The sequence below is a fragment of the Scyliorhinus torazame genome, chromosome 2 (assembly GCF_047496885.1).
Source record: "Scyliorhinus torazame isolate Kashiwa2021f chromosome 2, sScyTor2.1, whole genome shotgun sequence".
NCBI classification, from domain to species: domain Eukaryota; kingdom Metazoa; phylum Chordata; class Chondrichthyes; order Carcharhiniformes; family Scyliorhinidae; genus Scyliorhinus; species Scyliorhinus torazame.
Genome location: NC_092708.1, coordinates 363086353 through 363111392, shown reverse-complemented (window position 1 = coordinate 363111392; position 25040 = coordinate 363086353). Strand labels below are relative to the sequence as shown.

At 46.4% G+C, this 25040-nt stretch overlaps 1 protein-coding gene across 3 annotated transcripts in view; it reads left to right on the top strand.

The window, feature by feature from the left end:
• Positions 1–8061: 8061 nt before the first annotated feature.
• LOC140404363 (galactocerebrosidase-like) overlaps positions 8062–25040 on the top strand; it is a 73882-nt gene continuing 56903 nt past the window's right edge. For 2 of the 3 annotated variants that reach the window (XM_072492811.1, XM_072492802.1), the window contains exons 1-6: positions 8062–8402; positions 8960–9028; positions 11336–11399; positions 12536–12649; positions 16713–16852; positions 20637–20675. In XM_072492811.1, the coding sequence (XP_072348912.1) occupies positions 8139–8402; positions 8960–9028; positions 11336–11399; positions 12536–12649; positions 16713–16852; positions 20637–20675 (690 nt within the window). In that variant the 5' untranslated portion in view covers positions 8062–8138. The remainder of the gene's footprint in view (positions 8403–8959; positions 9029–11335; positions 11400–12535; positions 12650–16712; positions 16853–20636; positions 20676–25040) is intronic. The other variant, XM_072492793.1, reaches the window with a different exon arrangement.

The following is a 25040-nucleotide window of genomic DNA, read 5'->3' as shown; positions in this document are numbered from 1 at the left end:
ACGTAAATGTAATGAAATGCTAAAAAAATGATATAGCAAAAGGCCCTCGAAGGGTTAACTGCAGACAAAAATTCTTTAGAATGCAGACAACCATTATTCCACAGGCCTTGAGATAACAAAGCAGCTCATGCTGTAACCTGATACCTTTAATTCAAGTCGGAGAAATGTTTATAAAAGTTAAGTTTTAAGTTGCATAAAGGGAACGAGTTTTCTACCCTTTAATAGAAGTTAATTTGTTCAGCAAGCAATTGATTGGAATTGCCAGAACCTTAAGTTTGAATTACTTGAAATAAAATTTATTTGTGAATGATAGAAACTTAATGACACCAGTTAAAAGTGGAAATCTGGAGAGAACAGTTGATTTTAATACGGGACAATCCACCGCAGCTAACTGCTTCTTTTCAAAAAGCAGTCAAAACCTTTTTGTAAAATTGTAAAATGGGAAGAATATAGCTTGAAACATTTAAGAATACAAGAAAATACAATGCTTAAAAATGATAAGTGAATAAGAGGCTGGTATGCCACAGAATAATTAGCAGGAAGGCTCCCTGCCAGTGACCTGACAAACTAAGGTCAAGTTTAACATTAAAGCATTATCATATTAGACATTACGGAAACTAGACGTAGAAACAAATGGACAAAAAAAGTATTATGTTAATGAGCAGAAGACAATACTTTAAAATAATGTCATGTAATCAGCAAGGCTGTTAGAAGGGTGATATATACCCTGAATCGCTCTCAGCCAGGCACACACTCTCAGCTAGTAGAGTGATCTCGGTCATGGGAAGGACTGAACACGAAAACCGAGCAGAACAGTGAATTCATCAGGAGAAAACCAAAAGATAAAGAAGAGAGATTGTCAAGGTAGACGAGGAAGGTCTGATCAGCCAACCAGGAGAATCCAGAAGCAAGATCTTTTTATTTTTCTGTAAAGACCAGGGGCGCGATTCTCCGACCCCCCCACCGGGTCGGAGAATCGCCGGGGGCTGGCGTGAATCCCGCCCTCGCCGTGTCCCGAATTCTCCGCCACCAGAGATTCGGCGGGGGCGGGAATCGCGCCGCGCCGGTCGGCGGGCCCACCCCCGGCGATTCTCCGGCCAGCGATGGGCCGAAGTCCCGCCGCTGTCAACCCTCGCCCGCCGGCGTGGATTAAACCTCCTTCTGAACGGCGGGACAAGGCAGCGCGGGCAGGCTCCGGGGTCCTGGGGGGGAGGGCGCGGGACAATCTGGCCCCGGGGGATGTCCCCACGGTGGCCTGGCCCGCGATCGGGGCCCACCGATCCGCGGGCGGGCCTGTGCCGTGGGGACAGTCTTTTTCTTCCGCCTTCGCCATGGTCTTCACTATGGCGGAGGTGGAAGAGACCCCCTCCCCTGCACATGCGCGGGGATGCTATGAGCGGCTGCTGACGCTCCCGCGCATGCGTCGCCCGGCGAAGACCTTTCGGTGCCGGTGGCGCCAAAGGCCTTTCCCGCCAGCCGGCGGAGCGGAAACCACTCCGGCGCGGGCCTAGCCCCTCAAGGTGAGGGCTTGGCCCCTAAAGGTGCGGAGAATTCCGCACTTTTGGGGCGGCCCGACACCGGAGTGGTTCCCACCACTCCATTACGCCGGAACCCCCCGCCCCGCCGGGTAGGGGAGAATCCCGCCTAATGATTTTATCTTTTAAAAGAAAAAAAAATAATAAAATAACTTAAAGTTTTAACCTGAAACAGTGGTTATTACAAAGTCTACTTTACTTACTTAGCAACGCGGGACCCAGTATCGATGCTACTAAGTGTTAAGTAGATGAAATCTTTGATGAAGATATGGGTTATACCAGGGGAATACTTGAAACACTAGTTTGACCCGAATAGCACCCACCTAAGTCTGCATAGCAGTCAGGGAGTGAGAATCCCTGTTCACCATTTAGAATATCTTGACCCTTTTTGTATAGGGGGAATTCGAAGAAGAGTGGTGAGTTTTTTACTTCACAATGAAGGACAAATTTCCATTTGCGTTCTTAATTACCTGCTGCACCTGCAAGTCAACATTTTGCAATTCATGCACAAAGGCACCCAGGTCCCTCTGCACAGCAGCATGCTGCAATTTTTTATCATTTTAATAATAGTCCATTTTGCTACTATTCAACAAATGGATGACCTCACTTTACCAACATTGTACTACATCTGCCAGACCTTTACACATGCACTTAAACTATCTATGTCCCTCTGCAGACTGTGTCTAATGGACACTTTGCTCTATCACTCATCTTAACATTGTCATGTTGGGTGTTCCAATGCACAAATGATCCAACACGGCTGTAGGTGGTACAACTCTGTTTTATTGCTTAAACAATGACAACTACTAACTGCTGGCTTAGGTTCATGCTTCACCAGCTAACCTGTGGACCCAGCCCTATCACTGTCTTGGTGAGGAACTCAGCACATGGTCTATGTCTGAGTGGCATGCTGTGAGCTCTATGCTCAGAGCAATCACTGGTAGAATGAGCGGAAACTGTGGTGTTCCCTGTTTTATAGTGCGTGTGCTCTCACTGGTGATTGGCTGTGATGTTGTGTGTGTGTTGGTTGGTCCAACTACCTGTCCATCAGTGTGTGTGTGATTGCACCATGATATGCTGATGTGGATATCATGACAAGCGTCATCTGCAAATTTTGACACATTACACTTGGTCCCTAACTCCAAATGACCTATGATCTGACACCAGACCTCTGAAGCAAATGATCTACTTGAAAGTTGGTCGCAACAGGAGCCTCCCAGGAGGACTGCACAGACTCGTTCGGGATGTCTTCAAAGCACCCTGAAAGGGTCAAACATACCCACCAACTCATGGGGGACTTTGGCTTGTGATCGATCAAAATGGTGAAAGCTCATTCGGGAAGGTACCTGTGGTAGTACCAGGTATTGCAGTACCTAAGAGGCTGATGACCATTGGTTAAACCCAGGAGTTTACCATTGGCTGTTGTTACGTAGCTCCGCCCTGACCGGCGGAGTATAAGAAACGGTGCCGTCCCAGCAGCCTTCACTTTCTGTACCGAAGCTGCTGGGGAACAAGTTCTAGTAGATTAAAGCCTTCAGTTATGGAATCACTTCGTCTTGAGTGTAATTGATCGCACATCAATTTAATCTACTAGACTTAAGCTGGAAGGATGGATCTCCGAATCAAACCAGAGTGCCTTCAACTCAGCCCCCACGCGGAGAACTCGGCTGCAATATTTAAACACTGGGCGTGCTTTTAGGGCTACCTCGAGAAGGCCGGAGGCATCCCCTCAGAAGGACAGACAATGCACCTCCTGCGCTCAAGGGTCAGCCCTGGGATCTACCCCCTTATCGAGGAGGCGGAGGTCTATGATTCCGCGATCGAACTGCTAAAAGGACAATATATCCTCCCTGTAAATTAGGTCTACGCACGTCACCTGCTTGCAACTAGACGGCAATGCCCCAGGGAATCGTTGGAGGATTTCTACCGGGCGCTACTGGTGCTGGGCCGAAACTGTGGCTGCCCGCAAGTTTCGGGGAGCGAGCATACAGAACTTTTAATCAGGGATGCCTTCGTAGCAGGTATGAGCTCCTCAGATATCCGCCAAAGACTCCTAGAAAAGGACACTCTGGGACTTAGAGTGGCACGGGCCCTGGCAGGGTCCATGGACGTAGCTTACAAAAATGCGCAGTCCTATGCGCCCGACCGCGCGGCGGCCCCCTGGGCTGTGTGGCACCCCGCAGTGGCAGCCCCACAGACCTTCCCCCTGACCCCGCAGGCCTGTGCTACGAGACGGCCCGCTAACGCCGCCGGGCCCCGCTGTTTCTTCTGCGGGCAGGTGAATCATCCCCACCCGCGCTGCCCGGCCCGCACCACCGCCTGCAAAGGGTGCGGCAAAAAGGGCCACTTTGTGGGGGTCTGCCAGGCCCGCGCCGTGGCCGCGGTCTCCAGCGACTGTGGACCGCCCAGGCAACCCCCCCTTCAGGCCCCGACCGGCCAGCGCTCACCGTCACCCCCCTATCCCAGGACTACGTGCGACCCACGGGCGCGGCCATCTTGCCCCCTGGACACTATGCTGGACGGGTGGGCGCCGCCATTTTGTCCATCCCCGCCGCCATCTTGTTCATCCCCGGACACCATGTGCGACCCATGGGTGACGCCATCTTGGATGTCGCCCCAGGCCCCCAGCACGGCCGACTACACGCTGCCCGATCTGAACTCGCAACTGCTTCATCTGGCCTCAGTGACACTGGACCAAAGTCGACCCCGGACACTCGCAACAGCTACAACGACGGTCTTCGTCAACAGCCACGCGACATCTTGCCTGATTGACTCTGGGAGCACGGAAAGCTTTGTTCACCCCGACACGGTAAGGCGCTGTTCACTTGTAACCCACCCTGTAAACCAAAGGATCTCCCTGGCCTCCGTGTCACACTCGGTGGAGATAAAGGGGTTCTGCCTAGCGAACCTCACTGTCCAAGGCAGGAAATTCGACAATTTCCGCCTGTATGTCCTGCCGCACCTCTGCGCGGCTACCCTCCTGGGGCTGGACTTCCAATGCAATTTGCAAAGCCTGACCTTTAAATTCGGCGTCCCTATACCCCGTTACTGTCTGCGGCCTCGCGACCCCTAAGGTCAACCCGGCTTCCCTGTTTGCGAACCTCACCCCGGATTGCAAACCCGTCGTCACCAGGAGCAGGCGGTACAGTGCCCAGGATCAGACCTTCATCAGGTCAGAGGTCCAAAGGCTGCTGAGGGAAGGGGTCATCGAAGCAAGCAACAGTCCCTGGAGAGCTCAAGTAGTGGTGGTAAAGACCGGGGAGAAACATAGGATGGTCATTGACTACAGCCAGATCATCAACAGGTTTACGCAGCTGGACGCGTACCCTCTCCCCTGTTTAGCCGAGCTGGTAAACAGGATCGCACAATACAAGGTCTTCTCCACGGTGGATCTAAAGTCCGCCTACCACCAGCTAGCCCTCCGTAATAGTGACCGCAAGTACACTGCCTTCGAAGCAGATGGGCGGCTCTATCAATTTTTAAGAGTTCCCTTTGGTTTCACTAATGGGGTCTCGGTCTTCCAGCGAGAGATGGACCGAATGGTTGACCGGTACGGCTTACGCGTAACGTTCCCGTATCTGGATAACGTCACCATCTGCGGCCATGACTAGCAGGACCACAACACCAACCTTCACAAATTTCTCCAGGCCGCGCAGATCCTTAACCTGACATACAATAAGGATAAATGCGTATTTAGCACCGACCGTCGAGCCATCCTAGGCTACCTAGTGCGAAGTGGAGTTATAGGCCCCGACCCTGAACGCATGCGCCCCCTTATGGAGTTCCTCCTCCCTCACTGCCCCAAGGCCCTGAAGCGCTGCCTCGGGTTTTTCAGCTATTACGCACAGTGGGTCCCCAACTACACAGACAAAGCCCGACCCCTAATCCAGTCCACCACCTTTCCCCTGTCGACGGAGGCCCGCCAGGCCTTCAGCCGCATCAAAGCAGACATTGCAAAGGCCACGATGTGCGCCATCGACAAGTCCCTCCCCTTCCCGGTCGAGAGCGATACGTCCGACGTAGCTCTGGCGGCCACCCTCAACCAAGCGGGCAGGCCCCTGGCTTTCTTCTCCCGTACCCTCCATGCTTTCGAAATTCGCCATTCCTCGGTCGAAAGAGAGGCACAAGCCATCGTAGAAGCTGCGCGACATTGGAGGCATTACCTGGCCGGCAGGAGATTCACTGTCCTCATGGACCAACGGTCGGTTGCCTTCATGTTCGATAATGCACAGTGGGGCAAGATTAAAAACAACAAGATCTTGCGGTGGAGGATAGAACTCTCCACCTTCAACTACGAGATCTTGTACCGTCCGGGGAAGCTAAACGAGCCTCCTGATGCCCTGTCCCGCGGCACTTGTGCCACTGCACAAGTGGACCGCCTCTGAGCCCTCCACGAGGACCTCTGCCACCCGGGGGTCACTCGTTTCTTCCACTTCATCAAGACCCGCAACCTGCCCTACTCCATCGAGGAGGTCAGGACCGTCACCAGGGACTGCCAAATCTGAGCGGAGTGCAAACCGCACTTCTACCAGCCAGAGAGGGCGCACCTGATAAAGGCTTCCCGTCCCTTTGAACGCCTCAGCATGGATTTCAAAGGCCCCCTCCCCTCCACTGACCGCAACACGTACTTCCTTAACGTGATTGACGAGTACTCCCGGTTCCCATTCGCCATCCCCTGCCCAGACATGACCACAACCACCGTCATCAAGGTCCTCCAGGGTATCTTTACACTGTTCGGTTTCCCCGCGTACATACACAGTGATAGGGGGTCCTCCTTTATGAGCGACGAACTGCGTCAATTCCTGCTCAGCAAGGGCATCGCCTCGAGCAGAACGACCAGTTACAACCCCCGGGGAAACGGACAGGTGGAGAGGGAGAACGGAACGGTCTGGAAGACTGATCTACTGGCCCTACGGTCCAGGAATCTCCCAGTCTCCCGCTGGCAAGAAGTCCTCCCGATGGCCCTCCACGCCATCCGGTCGCTGCTCTGTACAACCACAAATCAGACACCTCATGAACGTCTCCTTGTTTTCCCCAGGAAGTCCTCCTCCGGGACCTCGCTCCCAATCTGGCTAGCGACACCCGGGCCCATCCTGCTTCGGAAGCACGTGCGGGTGCACAAGTCGGACCCGTTGGTCGAGAGGGTCCACCTGCTGCATGCTAACCCCCAGTACGCCGACGTGGCGTTCCCTGACGGCCGGCAAGATACAGTCTCCCTTCGGGACCTGGCGCCTGCCGGAACCCCACGCGCACCCAAACCATTATCCCCACCTCCCCCACAGCACCTCACTGGAGGGTCAGTACTCCCGCCGCTCCTGTCTAGACCCACCCACCCACCGTCGCCCCCTACTGGCCCCCCCCCCCCCCCCCCCCGTGTCAACATTTTGCCCCAACAGCGCCGCCTAGGGGTGACAAAGCTGCCAGGGAGGCCGAAACCATGCGTCGCAACCACGGGACCCCCACCAGAATCACCACCGAAGCCCAGAGGCTCCAGAAGGACGACCAGGCCACCCGATCGACTGATTGCTTTGCTGTGACTTTACCTGTGAACAAACACTTTGTAAATATCCTTCAACAGCACGGTACCTCCATACCTGATCATACCAGGTTCAAGGCGACTGTTACCACTGGCCGCCACCCCCGCCGGACTCCTTTTTAACAGGGGGTGAATGTGGTAGTACCAGGTATTGCGGTACCTTAGGGCAGCACGGTAGCATTGTGGATAGCACAATTGCTTCACAGCTCCAGGGTCCCAGGTTCGGTTCCGGCTTGGGTCACTGTCTGTGCGGAGTCTGCACATCCTCCCCGTTTGTGCGTGGGTTTCCTCCGGGTGCTCCGGTTTCCTCCCACAGTCCAAAGATGTGCAGGTTAGGTGGATTGGCCATGATAAATTGCCCTTAGTGTCCAAAATTGCCCTTAGTGCTGGGTGGGGTTGCTGGATTATGGGGACAGGGTGGAGGTGTTGACCTTGGGTGGGGTGCTCTTTCCAAGAGCCGGTGCAGACTCGATGGGCCGAATGGCCTCCTTCTACACTGTAAATTCTCTCTGATAAGAGGTTGATGACCATTGGTTAAACCCAGGAGTTTACCATTGGCTGTTGTTACGTAGCTCCGTCCTGACCGGCGGAGTATAAGAAACGGTGCCGTCCCAGCCGCCTTCACTTTCTGTACCGAAGCTGCTGGGGAACAAGTTCTAGTAGATTAAAGACTTCAGTTATGGAATCACTTTGGTTTGAGTGTAATTGATCCCGCATCAGTACCACAGTGAGGGACTTTGTCGGGAATGCGCAGAGGCGAAATCAAGGCATTGGAGAGAACGCACAAATCTCCAAACAACCCACCTTACTCAACCCTTCAAGGAATCATTGCATTTTGAACATTGGGCTTATCACTCAACTCAGAAGCCCAGGGTGGAAAGTCATCCTCCTTCCTCAGGGAAGACGGAAGAACAGTGGGAACCGTTTGCAATAATTGGCTGTTTCTATTCATGATGCGGAAGTGCAGCGGGTACCCGGAAGCATGGTGTTACTTTGAAACAACATGGGTGGTGTTGCACTGAAGAGCTGATCACCATTGTTACTCCACTCGGCTTCGATTCTTATGAATGAAGCGCCGCCACTGCCGGCTCGCGCGCCCTGCCCATTCTGACGTCTGTGATCAGCTGACCGGCTGGCAGCCGGCTTCTGTAACCATGGCGGCGGCGGTTTGGTCCGGCCGAGCACTGCAGCACCAAGCCCGGCCTCACCTCCACCTCCTCCTGTCCTGGGCCTGCCTTAGTGCCGGGCTGGGGGCCGCCGTCCACGTCCTGGACGACAAAAGAGGCCTGGGTTCAGAGTTCGACGGCATTGGCGGCCTGAGCGGCGGCGGGGTGAGTATCTGGGACATGAGGCTCCAGCGGAATCCTCCCGTCGAGCGACAGCAACGCAGATGGCCATTCGGCCCGGCGGGCCCCTGCTAGCCCCATCCAATTGGTTCCACTTCCCTGCTCTCCTGACCTGCAAGCCCCCTCCCCTATACAAAAGTGACAGTCTCGTGGGAGAGAAATAAGATTATTAAAACCCAGTTAGACATGTGCCACTGGCCCCTATGTCCTGACAATACCTATCCAGCCAGTACTTAATAACTTAAATTCTGATGCAGCTAAGCTAATGGTATCTAAATACGCAGAATATAAGTGCTGAAATCTAAAATAAAAGTGGAAAATGTTGGACAAGCAGTTTTCAACAAACAACACTTTTTTACTTTCAGAACAACAGCTAAATTCAATTGACCCTAGTTATTGCTTACTTTGACTCTATGTCGAGTAATAACTATGTGCTGTCATGTGTTCTAAGTGCACTGAGCTGGACATCAAATTATCAGCAGTGCGTTTGCACAATTTTTATTTTGAATATCCATTGAGAATTGCACAATTTTTCTATTTAGGCAACTTCCCGACTTCTTGTGAACTACCCAGAGCCATATCGCAGCCAGATCTTGGACTACTTATTCAAGGTAGAATTTATATGCAAATGAATATATTTGGAATGTATTAGTGTTGACATTGAGTGCGGAACTATGTTCCCAATACTTAACAATGCACTGTTAAGGGTAGCTATAGGAAGCCTTGTGGCATAGAGGTATCACCACTGTCACTGGACCACAAAGTCTGGGTTTGAGACGCCAGGGCTTGTTGGCCACCAAAGGAGCATTCATAATGCGGTTCAGTGGGCTGATAATCAGCTCAGGAATGCTTCCAGCACTTATTCCCCCCTATTCCCCCCCCCCAATTCCCCAAAAGGGTTAAAAAAAACAGCATGTATGTGAAGATGCACTTTTTAAAAAAAGGATAGTCATGCTATTGTTCATTTTTCTCTTTGGATACAGGAAGGTTGTATTTATACTGCTTTGTCTGCTTTGACTGCTTTGTCAGTGTAACTAGTGCAGTGTCAAATAATGTGGTTAAGGGTTCCACCTATGTATTCCATACACTTAAATGTGCTCTGCCCATGTGTATTGACATATGTGCACACACATCTCGACTGGCTGGGTGAACAGAGAACCTGACATTTTAGACTTTCGGAATTCATTGAGGAAGATACTGCCTGATTCAAACCTACGATGGAGCAACTGTTAGCAATAGTATGACAAGTGCTAAGTGGCTTCTGGTGAACAATTGGTGGACATCTCAACACTCTATGTGCACTTTTCTTTTGAAAAAGGCCTGCATTTTGAAAGCCAGTGGTATTTGTCAATGTAATCCATGAAGTCAGTTTTTGGTACACACTGCCTAAAGCATCCCATTTCTCCGAAATGAGTATTGCATCGTACCTTTGTGTGTTAAAATCGTTTGTCTTCAGCTGTCATTGCATATACCATGTTTGAGCATTTGTACATTTACATCTTTGCACATTTAAATCTATCTTTGCCTGCTGTGTAAGAGAGCTCAGCATGTTAGAAATTGAAACATTTAAAATAATATTACATTCACACCACACAAGAGGCAGGCAATAACGATCTCCTACAAGAGAGTATCTAACCAGCGCCGCTTGACATTCAATGCCATTACTATCGCTGAATCCCGCACAATCGGCATCCTGGGGTTAGCATTGATCAGAAACTGAACTGGACTTGCTACATTAATACAGTGGTCTACCAGAGCAGGACAATGGCTAGGAATCCTACGGCGAGTAATTCATCTCCTGACCCCCATAAAGCCTGTCTACCATTTACAAGGCACAAGTCAGGTGTGTAATGGAATAATCTCCACATAGCTGCACGAGTGCAGCTCCAACAGCGCTCCTGGAGCTTGACACCATCCAGGACAAAGCAGCCACTTGATAGTTACCCCTTCCACAAAACTTCAATCCTTCCACCACCGACAAACAGTGGCAGCCGTGTGTACTGTCTACAAGATGCACTGCAGGAACTCGCCAAGGTTCCTTAGGCAGCACCTTCCAAACCTATGACCACTACCATTTAGAAGGACAAGAGCAGCAGATACTTAGGACCCCACCGCCTGGAGGTTACCCTCCATGACATTCACCACCCTGACTTGGAAATATACCACCATTCCTTTTACTGTCGATGGTCAAAATCCTGGAACTCCTTCCTTAACAACACTGTGGGTGTATCTACACCTCGGGGATTGCAGTAGTTCAAGAAGGCAACTCTCCACCACCTTCTGAAGGGCAACTAGGGATGGGCAATAAATGCTGGCCTTACCAGTGACGCCTACATCGCATAAATGAATTTTTAAAAAATGACTTAGATATTTGACTAGAAAGTTTCACCCTTTTGAAGTGTTTATAATTTTCCGGTAAAAAACAAGGTTTGAAATGTATAATAATGGAGCATTGAAGTGAACATAGCCATTAATGTAATTAGGTAAGCCACAGATTTACTGTAGTTAAATAAGTTAAATTCAATATTATAATGTGTGATTCTGGTTTTTATCTTGATGAATTTTATTAATTTTTCTGTAAAGATAGAACACCAGTAGCCTTGCATATTGATACTGCCGAGAAATTAATCTGGCAGCTGCAGATGTTCTTGTACTTATGGAGTCGTACTGTTCCCCTTATCTCTTCACTTTGCCAATTCTTTTACTTCCTTTTAAAAACCTTGTCAAAAGCCATCTCAAGTCACCAGCAATGTATTTGCCACTGCTTGGTGTGTTTTTCCATTATACAACCAATTTAAATGTTAAAGACACGAAATGCAAGTTTTGCAACAACCTTTATTAATTATTGAAATGAATGTTTCTGTTCTTGCCCAAAACGTCGCCATCGCTTGTTAATATAATCTCCCTTCTGGTGTCAGCCAAACTTCGGTGCCTCCTTGCATATCTTGAAAGTGGAGATTGGTGGTGATGCACAAACAACAGGTAGGAAGCCTTATCTTTCAATGTCAAACAATTAGAAAGTTCATAGTGAAGAATTCTTACAGTCGTTTAACCCCCATAGTTAAGTCTTTATGTATAATCTTTATGACTAAGTATGGAACTGTTTGTGAGATCTTATGTTTAGTTGCTTATTCAATTTTTGCAGTACTCCTCGATCTTCTGTGACATTTCATTTTGGTAGTCGAAGACCGTATGTAGAATTCGGATCAAGCAGTGTTAAAGTGTGGGAAATAATTGAATTAGCGTAGAAGTGAGAGGGAAGAAGAAGGCAGATGGAAGAATGTAGCAAGGGAAGAGACAAATCTGGAAGAGAATGTTGTAGAGAAGTTGGAGGGCAAGGAGGAGGAGTAAAATGGGGAGGCAGGGGAAAGGATGTAATTTGCTATTAGTACATGCTGGGGTAGTTACAAATATTAATAGAAATTACAGGGCTGATGCAGATTATTGGTCATGGAAAGAGGTTGTGACAATTTTTAAGTTTAGGGTTTCCTTCAACTGCTATACCTTGCTGATCATTTTCCTTCATGGTGGTTTCCTCACTAGAAGGAGATTTGAGTAGTCAACAATTTGGTTGGGATAAGATTGAGGACGCAGGAGGTGGGCCTTCTGCATGAAGTGAAGTTGGGAGAGAACATCGCAGGAAGTATGGAATAGAATCCAGTGAAAGACGTCAGTTCAGGGCTAGGACTTGTGGCACTTTGGGGAGGGTGTAAGGAAAGCAACAGAGGCAGCAGATAGGATGGTCTTGATCTTTGTAACAAGAAAGTCCACTTAGATCCTCACTTATTGTAAGAAGTGAGGGTAAAGGTGAGGGCGGGGGTAGTTTAAAAAGATGGTTACTCGTGCGGAAGAGAAGCTAATGATTATCTTTGCATTCCTCATTGAGCTCTGAATAGTGATGAATTTTGACAAGTTTTATTCAGTTGGGAGGCTATGATTTCTCTATCGCTATTGTGCACTCTGTTTCACTAAGGGGCATGTTACGGGCTGCCATTGAACCTAATTGTTTTCATCTGTCACATTTATGGCCCCCATCTGTTTTTGCCACCTTGGTAATTGAGACTACTAACTTAATATATAACATATTTGCATGAGTTTACAATTATTTTACTTAATAGATGGGACAGAATCTTCACACATGCACTATGAAAATGATGAAAACTATTTCCGTGGATATGAGTGGTGGCTGATGAAAGAAGCTAAGAAAAGGAATCCTAATATTAAATTAATAGGTATATATTTAACTTCTCAATTGTTTATCCCTTTTTGTTCTAAAATCTATTTAATCAATTTTTTCTCTATTCTGCGTAGATAGTGAAGGCCAGCAGACTTCAGTGCTATGCCCATGCGGTAGTTCTTTATGTAGGAACCTAGACCAAATAGGTGTTGGGAGGCTATTTATTTGTAATTTATTTTGGCTAAGTCAGTTTCTGAACTGCCAAGCGCTTTCGTGCAATGACTGTTGGATACCCATTGGCAGTTCTGTTTATGTTGTCACTTTTCCCTCTGTTCCTAACCCAGCAACGCTAAGGTCAATGTTAATCTCCCAAGTGACTTTGTCTGAGAACAACAGATTCAACATAATAGATTTTCTTATCAATATGCTAAATCACATGGTGCCTTTTAGGCTTTGGAATTTTTTGTAAAACTAGATTACTTTCTAGTGATAATAGTGAACATCCTTATTCATAAAATGGGGCTGCTTGGCACATGGATGACCATGACCTTCATTTACAACCACGTATGATATAAATGCCAAACAGAGACTACAGCTTATAGTGTACCACATACATGGTAAGTATCTGTAGCTTATTGCTCTGTTGTAATAATCATCTGAAGTTGGGTTCCATTGTAGTTTACTTGTAATTAGGGCGGCACAGTAGCATAGTGGTTAGCACTGTTGCTTCACAACGCCAGGGACCCGGGTTTGATTCCTGGCTTGGGTCACTGTCTGTGTGGAGTCTGCACGTTCTCTTTGTGTCTGTGTAGGTTTCCTCCCTTCCTCCCACAAGTCCCGAAAGACGTGCTTGTTAGGTGAATTGGACATTTTGAATTCTTCCTCCGTGTACCCGAACAGGTGCCACAGCGTGGTGACTAGGGGATTACGCAATTTATGTGACCTGAGATTATTCTTGATATTGGTGAACCCTTTCTATAACATCTAATGATGCACATGTAGGTTTAAAATAAGATAAAAATTAAGTGGTTCATTGCAAATATTTTTTGAAGAGTTTTTGAATGGCTCTGGATACAGCAAAACAGAAAAGGTATTGGGCCCTGATAACATCCCAGCGGTAATGCTGAAGAGTTGTGCTCCAGAACTAGCTGCACCCCTAGCGAAGCTAACCCAGCTGCAACACTGGCGTCTGAGTTACTCAAATTAAGTTATTGTACCTTCAATCTATTCTTGATCAATAATAAACTAATGGAAGATGTCATCAACTGTGCAACAATGCAACACACACATGGAACCTGCTCAGCAATAACCGGTTCACCAATGCTCCGTTTTGAATCCATCAGGACCATTTGGCTCCAGACTCATCACAACCTTGGTCCAAGCTTGGGCGAATTCCACAGATGAGGCGAGAGCATCTGCTATTGATCTCAAGGCAGCGCCTGACCGAGTGTCGCAACAGGGAGCCCCATCAATTCTGAAGCAAAGAAAATCAGGGGGGAATTTCTCCACTGGTTGCCTAGCACAAAAGATTGTCCTTGTTGGATTTCCGTCCAAGACACTGCTGCAGAAGTGTATTAGGGTAGTGTCCTAGTATCAACCACCTTCGCTGCTTTACCAATGATCTTCCCTCCATTTCTCTCTCCCTCTCTTCATGTAACATCCTCGTTTTCTGGGTGTTTCTAATCACAACTCAATGATATTATAATGTCACAATAGGGTAAGTAAAAGAGGCAGACCTGAAGAACCAGCTCAGCAGGTTACAGGGATTGAACCGGGGCAGCAGATTTTATTAAGCACCACATTCTTCCCTCCATCATGAGATCAGTAGTGGGCATGTTGCTGATTATTGCGCAATGTTCAGCACTATTTGCCACTCTTAACCACTGAAGCAGTAAGACCTGGACAATATTCTGGCTGGGGTTCTCATGAACAAGAACAAATCTAATTGTCTTGATATTTAACAGCATTACATTGCTGAATCTCCCACCATCAACATCCTGACCACCAGCCATATAAATACTGTGATTACAAGAGCAAGTCAGAGACTGGAAATTCTGTGGTGAATAACCCAACCTCCTGATTCCCCCAAACCAGTCCATCATCTACAAGGCACAAGTCAGGAATGTGATGGAATACTCTCCACTCACCTGAATGAGTGCAGTTCCAACAACAATCAAGAGGTTCGACACAATCCAGGATAAAGCGGCCTGTCTAATTAGCATCACATCCAGCATCTTCAACATTCACTCCCTCCACCACTAGCATACAGTACAACAATGGCCAGAATCTTAACCCCCCCCCCCCAATCCCTGGAAGGTTCTGAAGTGGGTAGAGATGTCAAATTGCATGGACAGGATACCCTCAGGTGGGCCTTGAACTTATTATCATTTAACCCAACCATTCAAATGAAACCAAACGGAAAATTGGCATCTATTTGAAAATTCTATAGCTGATGATCACATGGACCACGAAGAAGAGAAAGTCTTCTATTGTAGAATGTTCTAAGTTATTTGAATTTTAAATTACGGAATATCGCTGCTCGAGTTGCTCTATTTTTTCAATATTTGTGACAAAGGCTAGCGTTTTTCTGTCCTATCGTGCGGGACCTTACGCTGGAGATGGGCGGCCTAGCCAAAAGTCCATTGTCTTTCAATGTCACCGCACGATCCTGGCAGCAAGCGGGCCTGGAAAATCCCGCTCAACGTCTTTCCAATAGAAATTAACATCCTGGTTCTTAAAATTACTGCTTTTTAATGCTTTATCCTCCTGGTCAGCATTTATAACATATTGGAGTGTCCATTTCCCTTCTATTCAGGGAAATGAGAAAAAATATTTTCTGACGTGTAAAGGGCATTCAGTAAAGGGTTAAGAGGAAACTGGTCAGTAAACTGAGAACTTACAATTGCAAGAGAAGGATAATGGAAAGACAATATTCAATACAAATACAACATAAGTTATGTAATACTTTTTGTTTTTATGTGTGCATTATGAGTAAATTAATAAAAGGTTAAAAATAGCCAGAGTAGTGGGCAGCACGGCGGTGCAGTGGTTAGCACTGCGGCCTCATGACGCCGAGGTCCCAGGTTCAATCCCAGCTCTGGGTCACTGTCCATGTGGAGTTTGCACATTCCCCCCATGTCTGCGTGGGTTTCGCCCTCACAACCCAAAGATGTGCAGGGTAGATGGATTGGGCACGCTAAAATTGCTCCTTAATTGGAAAAAATGAATTGGGTACTTTTTTTATTTTTCAGTATAATACTTTTCAGTATATACTTCAGTATAAAGTGCACCTTCCAGTTCCTGCCCCACCGCTGCAAAGAATTGAGGCAATGCAAAAACAAGATCTATTTTTGTGATTTTTAACACTTTAGTTGTTATCTCTTTGGTTATAAATGCAGCCACTTATGCTGCAAAGAAACAATCAACTCTGTGGATAGAGGAAATTAGTGAGTGATCTTTCTGATCATTTTTCTCAGACTGAGTTCTCTTAGTGCTCAGATACTGAGTCACAAAAAAAAACCAAGGATGTCTTTGTTTCCATGTTTTAGAGTAAGTTAGCTTACAACTGCAGTGATTTTTTTTTTTAAATTCCCAATTAAGGGACAATTTAGTGTGGCCAATCCACCTACTCTGCACATCTTTGGGTTGTAGGGGTGAGACCCACACAGGCTCTGGGAGAATGTGCAAACTCCACACGGACAGTGACCTGGGCCTGGAACAAACCCGGGTCCTCGGTGCCATGAGGCAGCAGTGCTAACCACTATGCCACCCTACATCTACAGTGATATCGTGGGTTTTGCAATTTAGCTCCGCACTCCTGAGTGGGGGGTAAAGCAGATGGTTAAAATGCATTCTATTACCAAAGAGTATTTCATGATATGTGCTGAAAATTGGGATGTATGGTCAGCAAGGATAAGGCATAGTCTATTGTCAATTAGACTCGAGCATGAAGAACACACTTAATTGAGGCCGACTGGAGCTTTGGAAATTTATCCCGACATGTCGCCACATTCAAAAGAAATTCCAAAACTTAAACTCAACCAAAATGAACTTGAAAGACTTTTAATTTTGCTTTAATTATCAACTGCATTTTTAGTGAATGTGTATTTTCTTGTCAGGGTTACCTTGGGCCTTTCCTGGTTGGATTGGTTGTGGGGACGACTGGCCTTATACCTGTCCAGACAAAACGGCCTACTATGTCGCTTTATGGATTCATGGTGCCAAAGTCTATCATAATCTTGATATTGATTATGTTGGGGTTAGTACAAATATTTAATAAAACATTGTCTTTTGACTTGTGTTACCGAATGTTGTTGAATCTGTTATAGATGATGCTGCAGCTGTTAGAATAATGAATCCTTTCCTATGCCCTCCATCCTCACTGAATAACAAGAGCGAGAAACTCATGGGGTTCTTTGTCATTCATATTAACTCTATCCAGTCAGGTCTCTCCCATGAGCCCACCTGGCCAGTCTTCCTCTAATGCATCCCCCGTCCTAACCCTGAACTCGTCTTTCTCTATTTTTTCCAATCCCCCTCATGCCTTCCCTGAGCTCAACCTATCCACAAGATCCACCACTTGATCCTGTTCCCATTTGGGATCGCCCAACTTCTCCTTGCCCCATGTTAGCAGATAGTGTTGGGCAGCACAGGTGGATAGCACTGTGGCTTCACAGCGCCAGGGTCCCAGGTTCGATTCCCAACTGGGTCACTGTCTGAGCAGAGTCTGCACATTCTCCCCGTGTCTGCATGGGTTTCCTCCAGGTGCTGTGGTTTCCTCCCACAGTCCAAAGACGTGCAGGTTAGGTGGATTGGCCATGCTAAATTGCCCTTAGTGTCCAAAACGGTTAGGAGGGGTTCTTGGGTTACGGCGATAGAGTGGAAGTGAGGGCTTAAGTGGGTCTTTGCAGACTCGATGGGCCGAATGGCCTCCTTCTGCACTGTATGTCCTATGTTCTATGTTCTGGTATTGCCCTTCTCGACTTAATATGCCATCATTACCCCTCTCCTCAAAAAAACAACCTTTGACCCCCAACATCATTGCAAACTACTGTCGCATTTCCAAACTCCCACTCCTCTCCAAAATCCTTGCATGTGTTGCTGCCTCCCAAATTTGTTCCCATCTTTCTGGAATTCCCTGTTTGAATTTCTCCAATTAGCTTTATGTCCTTCTCACCGTTCTGTAGCAATTCTTATACAAGTCAAAAATTATATCCTTTGTGACTGTGACACAGGTACACTTTTCCTACCCATCATTTACCTGCCTGTAACCTTTGACATGGTTGACCAGACCATCCTCCTCCAAAGCCTCTCCACTGTCATCCAATTGGGCAGGATTCTTCTCACCTGGTTCTTTTCTTATCTATCTAATCGTAATCAGAAAAGTACTTGCAGTGGCTTCTCTTTCCAGACTACCTCAACTGCACCCCAAGGATCTATCCTTGTCCCCCTCCTATTTCTCATCTACATGCTGCCACTTGCCAACATCATCGGAAAGCTCAGCGTTAGTTTTCAAATTTATGCTGACAAACCCAGCTTCACTACCACTTCTCCCAATTCCTCCACTGTTGCTAAATTACCAGACTGCTTATCTAATAACTGATTTCCCACAATGACAGCTGGTGGGAATTCAATTAAATTAATAAATCTGGAATATAAAACTAGCCTCCGTAATGATGATGGTAGGAATATGAGGTTGGAAGACCATGATAACTATCATCGATTGTCTTAAAATACATCTGGTTCAATAATGTTCATTAGGGAAGGAAATCTGTCATCCTTACTTGGTCTGACCTACATGTGCCTCCAGAGCCATAGCAATGTGTTTGACTCTTAACTGACCTCTCAAATGTTCAGTTCAAGCGTAATTAGGAATGGGCCACAAAGGCAGGCTTTGGCCGTGACATCCACATCCCATGAAATAATGGGAAAAATGTGCTGGACAGCAGAAATCTCTTCCAATTAAATATTGGGAAGACTGAAGCCATTGTTTTCGGTGTCCCACACCAAATTCTATTCCAAAAATACCGACTTCACCCCTCTTCCTGCAACGGTATGAGATTAAGACCATCTAACCTTTTGTGTCACATTTGGCCCTGGGATGAGCTTCCAACCTCATTCCTACCATCACTATGCCTGACTATTTCTACCTCTGTAACATCGCTCAACTTCAATCCTATCTTGATTCATCGTCTGCTGCAATCCTCAATCATGCCTTTGTTGCCTCTATGTTTGACTATTCCAGCATACCCCTGGTTGATCCCCCACATTCCTCCATAATGACAGCTCCACTGCCGGTATCATAACACACTATATTCCACTCCCCAATCACCTGTGCTGGCTGACCTACATTGACACCTACGTAGGCAATGCCTTGATTTGAAAATCCTCTCTTTTTTTTTCAGATCCTTCCATGGCCTCACCCCTCCTTTCTTGTAATTTCTCTAACAGCACAACCCTCTTAAATACCTGCACATGTCTAATGCTCGACTCTTGTACTTCCCAATTTTAATCGCTCCTCCAAGATTGGCCACTTCTTCAGTTCCCTAGCACCCAAGCTCTGGAATATGCTCCCTACCCTTCTCTGCGCTTGACTTTGCTTACCCCCCCCCTTAAGACACTCCTTAGAACCAACTTTATTGACCAAACATTTAGTCATCTGTCATAATAACCCCTCCTGTAGTTTGGTGTCCTATCTGATCTTATAATGCTTATGTGAATTGCCTTGGAGCATTTTATTACATTACAGGCTTTATATAAATGGAAGTTGCTGTCACTTGTTGTAATTCAAAGTTCCAGTGAGCCATTTTGAAACATGAACCAGGCAGGTGGATACAAAAAGCAGTTAAGGATCGTTAAACTTAGATCATTTTTGGGGGGAATTCTGCAGAAATGGTTTGGGGTGGGTTGGGGGGACAGGGGGAGGGAGCGTATTTGCACCTAAAAACCTAGGGTAAATTCAGAAAAACGTCAATGAATATAGCTGTTCATTTTGTACATCATGAAACTACAAGGGACATAAAAGACAGTTAATCTTGATTATTTACACAGCTCAAAGGCTTTCATTATCAGCTAATGGAGTTTATACTTCACATTTCGTTCAAAAGCTGTTGGTAATGATGAAATCTTTGGTTATATGATTCAGATAGAGAGTTGATAGCATGCAGTAGTGTTGTGCATACATATGAACTTTCAAAAGGCATTTGATAAAGTGCATCTTAATGGATTTGTCAGATAATAGAATCAGATGACATCAAAGGGTCAATGGTAAATTGGGTGACTAATTGACCAAGGAGGCAGAGATTAGTGATGAATAGACATCTCTCTGGCCAAAGTGATTTGGAATCCCCGAGGGTAGATATTAGGACCGTTGCTTTTCCTTTTGTATGTAAATGATCACAATTGGGTGGAGGAAGTACAATTTTGAAGCTTGCGAATGATATTAGTGCAGTGTTTAAGTAGTGTTATATTGCTGGAGGTACTGCCCTTTCGATGAGATCAAAGCCCTATTCACACTCCTGCCTCTCAAATGTAAAAGATGCCATGGCACTATTTTGAAGAAGAGCAGAGGAATTATCCGACAATATTTATCACTCAATCAACATCAAGGAAAGCAAATTCTGGTCTTTACCACATTGTTATTTGTGGGAGCTTGCTGTGGGGAAAATTGGCTGCTATATTTCTTACATTACAAAGGTCCAGATCTTCCAGTCAGTGTCAGAGACGGTACCGTCAAATGCTGACTGCGATTTAAACTTCTAGATTTGTACCTTCTGATGCGACTCCAGCAGGGATACAGGGCAAACGGTCAATTGCCAATTGTCGAGCATAATGACTGTGCATGTTAATTTTGTTTCAAAGGATATGGCCAACACATAATTGTGCATCATTGATGCTTTTAGTTTTGTCTGCAATTCTGAACAAATATTGTTTCTCTTGTTAGTAGACTTGGTACCACTTTGTTTTTAAGAACATCTTGTTATTTTGACTTTGAAAACTAATTTATCGATGTAAATTAAACTTTGTTTGCATTTCTGTTCCAGATTTGGAATGAGAGAGCTTATAACAAAAAATATATCCAGGTACGTGGAAAACATTTTTTTTTTTTGAAAATGTCTTTATTCAAGTTTTAACATTTTATACAAAATTACAAAACAATACAAACCACAACCTTTAAACTAAACACAAACCCCCAAAACGACCCCTCAATCCAGGAACAAGAACACCCTTTCTTACCTACTCTTTCCACTCCTCCCCCACTGTTTATACCTTCTTCCATGCCCCTCTCGCAGCTAACAGTGACCAATTCTCTGAAATACAATATAAATGGCCGCCATCGTCGGTAGAAGCCTTCAATTGACCCCCTCGCGGTGTATTTGACCTTATTTGAGGTGCAAAAACTCCATTAAATCCCCTAGCCACACCAAAGCATTCAGCGGCATTGTTAGCCTCCAGCTCAACGGGATCTGCCTCTGCACTACCAATGAGGCGAAGACGAGAACATCTGCCCCTGCACCTGTCTGTAGTTCTGGCACATCCAAAACACCAAAGGACAGGGCTTCATGGAGACCAGTTTTTGATGGTAAACATCTATACATATCTCCAACTTAATTTTTATAAGTAACGCATTAGGTTTTATGACCTAATGTCGAATAGAAAATTAACTTCACAAAGCACACACACCACTCAACTGTTTAAGATTTGTCGGTGGAGGTTTAATATGATACTGCCTGGTGAGGATTTTTTAAAATTGTAATATTTAGGCTCAATAAACAAAATATATAATCAATCTTAGCACTTATAAAATAAATAAAATTGGTTTTGAATTTGTTTGATGAAAAATTGTCATTGATGTGATAAAGTTGTGACTAGCATTTCTGTTTTGATGTGGCAAAAGAGCACTCGCTGCTTTTGCTTCCTTCATTGACATGTGGAATTGATCTTTTTTGTTAGATTTATAGAAACGCGTAAGCTCAGTTCATGACCTCGAAGTAACATGTTGAAGTGTCTCTCTAAATTTGGCTTTTTGTTCCGCAAATGAGAAATTTTCAATATGGTTGCCATTCATGCTTAGAATGACGTGATGCTGTTTGAGACTTAATAAGAGTTTACTTTTGGTAAATTTTGAGTTTGAATAAACAGAGTTTGTCCTGTCTTCATGAGCAGACCACTTTAACTTGGGGAACCTCTTTATAGTTGTACTAAACTAGATTTCCCATGGATTTTTCCTACCTTTGTTTGACTACGTATCAATATTAAAAAAAGTTGGTATAATTTGTGAGGAATATTACACTTGTGTTTTCAAGAGATATGCATGAATATTATAAGTCAATTTGTTGAATCTTCATTCATCAAATACTTCATGAGGATTAGTGGAATGGACGAGGCAACTTATTGTTATTTGTTTTGACTCTTGCTTTCAGAGTAACTAAACAGATAAAACTCTTGATTAACTCTACTAGAATCCCTAGAGTGCAAAATCCCTACCATGCATAATGAAGTCAAAACAAGTTGGACCATTTCTGTGCCTTAAATCGGTGTTCTTCAAACATTTATTCCGGGGACCCATTTTTACCAACCGGCCAACCTTCGGGACCCAACTCGGCGTGAGCGACCCACCATTTTCTCTTATCTTGTTTGCTACTGATAAAAATGGAAGAAATGGTTTTGGGTCCCTTTGACCCTCGTACACGCTCCTCCAATGGAACCTGTTGGATGAAGGTGAAGACTTCCGGTGTCGGAAAGTATGGAGTCTCCATCTGTCCAAAGTTCGGCATTTTTTCCTGTAAAATTTTATCAAATAAACCCCCCCCCCCCCGAACTTGTATAAAAAATAAAATGAATAAAATAAATGAAAAAAATTAAAATAAATAAAATAAATGAATAAACCCCCCCCCCCCCCGAACTTGTAAAACAAAAAGCTGCAACCGTTTAAAAAAAAATAGCGGCCGCACTGCGCATGCGCGCCCGATCATCGGCGCGCATGCACATAGTTTTACGCATGCGTGCCGATGATCGTGCGCGCATGCGCACTGCGGCCGAATTTGTTTTACATTTTCGCGGCCATTTTAATGGCCGCTTGCAGCCGGCGTTATTAAAAGCCAGCTGCTGCGTGGGGATTTGCGCGATCGGGAGCGCCTTGAAAGACGGCTCCGCGACCCTCCCGACACCCGCCCGCGACCCACCCCCGGGTCGCGCCCCCGAGTTTGAAGAACACTGCCTTAAGTAATGGGTATTGCAGTTATGAAAGGAAGTGACTTATCACATTATAGTTCTGTACTTGCTTGGAATTATAATGGAATCAAGTGCATAATTATTTGATATTGATTTGGCTTTGTGACTTAACAAAGAACCCTAACTTGGCTTAGAATCGGCAAATCATTTTTTTAAATATTTTTATTAAGGCATTTATAAAAACAGTAAATACAAAAACATGATGAGAACAAACAGAAACATCATAATAAATAACTAGCTAAGCAACACCCCAATCCCCTGTCCTTACCTCCTCTCATCCTGCCTTGCCCATTTTAACCCCTTTATCCTCTTTTCTCCCCCCACCCCCGGACACCTCAACCTCAATCCTCCTTGAAGAAGTCGATGAACTGCTTCCACCTCCGGGAAAATCCATTGACCGACCTTCTCAAGACGAACTTGATTTTTCCCAACCTTAGAAACTCCGCCAACTCGCTCACCCATACACCTGGTTTCTTGGCTCTGAGTCCCTCCACCCAAGCAAAATCCTTCTCTGGCTATCAAGTAGGCAAAGGCCACGATGTCGGCACCTCTCGTCACCTGGACTCCTGGGACTTCCGACACTCGGCATTACATCCACGAACCTCTGCCAGGATCTCTTCAATTTCAAACCTGCCCAGAACATGTGAGCATGTTTTGCGGGCTTCCTCATGCACACCTATCCTCTACCCCCTCAAAGAAAAATCTACTCCTGGCCACCGCCATGTGAGCTCTATGAATTACCTTGAACTGGATAAGTCTAAACCTCACACACAGGACGCATTCACCCTCCTCAGGGACTCCTCATTTCATTCCCGCGTTCCTACTCCCACCCCCCACCCAACTCCTCCTCCCATTTCGGTTTGACTTCTCCTATCTGGGCTCCCTCCCAGTTCATTAGCTCCTTATAAATCTCGGACACCTTACCCTAACCCACTCCTTCCCTTGATAGCACCTTATCCTGCAATCTCAAGGACAGCACCTGGGTTCCTCACAAAATCCCGAACCTGTAAGTATCTAAACCCACTCCTGCTGGGCAACTGATATTCCTCCTCCAGGTCCTCTAAGCTCACAAAGCTGCCCCGCACAAGCAGGTCCCCAAATTGCTTGATCCCAGCCTGCTGCCACCCCAAAACCTCGTGTCCAGCCACCCCGGTACAAACCTGTGATTGTCGCAAATCAGTGCCCACACTGAGGCACATTCCAACCTCCGATGCTGCTGCCACTGCTCCCATACCCTCAGGGCCGCTACCACCACTGGACTTGTGCAGTACCTGGCCGACAAGAACGGCAGAGGCACGGTCAACAGTGCTCCTAAACCTGTTCCCCTACAAGAGGCTGCCTCCATCCATCACACGCCTCCCCCTCCCCCACACCACCCATTTCCTAACTATGGCTACATTAGCTGCCCAGTAATAATTCATTATATTTGCCAAGGCAAGCCTGCTCCCCCCGGCTGCCGCTCCAACAACACCTTCTTAACCGGCGGGGTTTCCCCCTCCCACACAAACCCCAAAATCAAAAGTTGCATTTCTTAAAAAATGATTGGGACGAAGATCAGGAGTTTCTGAAAGACAAATAAGAGCCTTGGCAGCAGCGTCATTTTCACTGTCTGCACCCGCCCCGTCAGCGCCAGTGGCAACACAACTCACCTCGTGAGTCTCCCTTCATCTGTTCCACCAACCGAGCTAGATTCAGCTGATGCAGCTGTGCCCATCCCTGCGCCACCTGGATGCCCAAGTACCTGAGGCTCCCTACCACCACCTTGAACGGCAGCTCTCTCGGCCTCCTCTCCTGGCTCCGATCGGGAATACCTCACTCTTCCGCATATGTAACTTGTATCTGGAAAAGTGGCCAAACTCCTCCAGGATACTCATGATTTCCCCCAATGGGTCCAAAATGTACAACAACAAGTCATCTGCATACAGCAAGATCCTGTGCTCGATTCCCAAACCCCTGCACAATCTCTCTCCAACTCCTTGACGCTCTAAGTGCCATTGCCAGCGGCTCTTTACCAAGGCAAAAAGCAACGGGGAGAGTGGGCTCCCCTGCCTTGTTTCACTTTGTAATCCAAAGTACCCCAAACTCACCCGATTCATCCGCACGCTCGTTGGCTGTACAACAGCTGGACTCAATCCACAAACCCCTGCCGAATCCAAACCACCCTAACACTTCCCACAGATACTCCCACTCCGCACAATTGAAAGCCTTCTCTG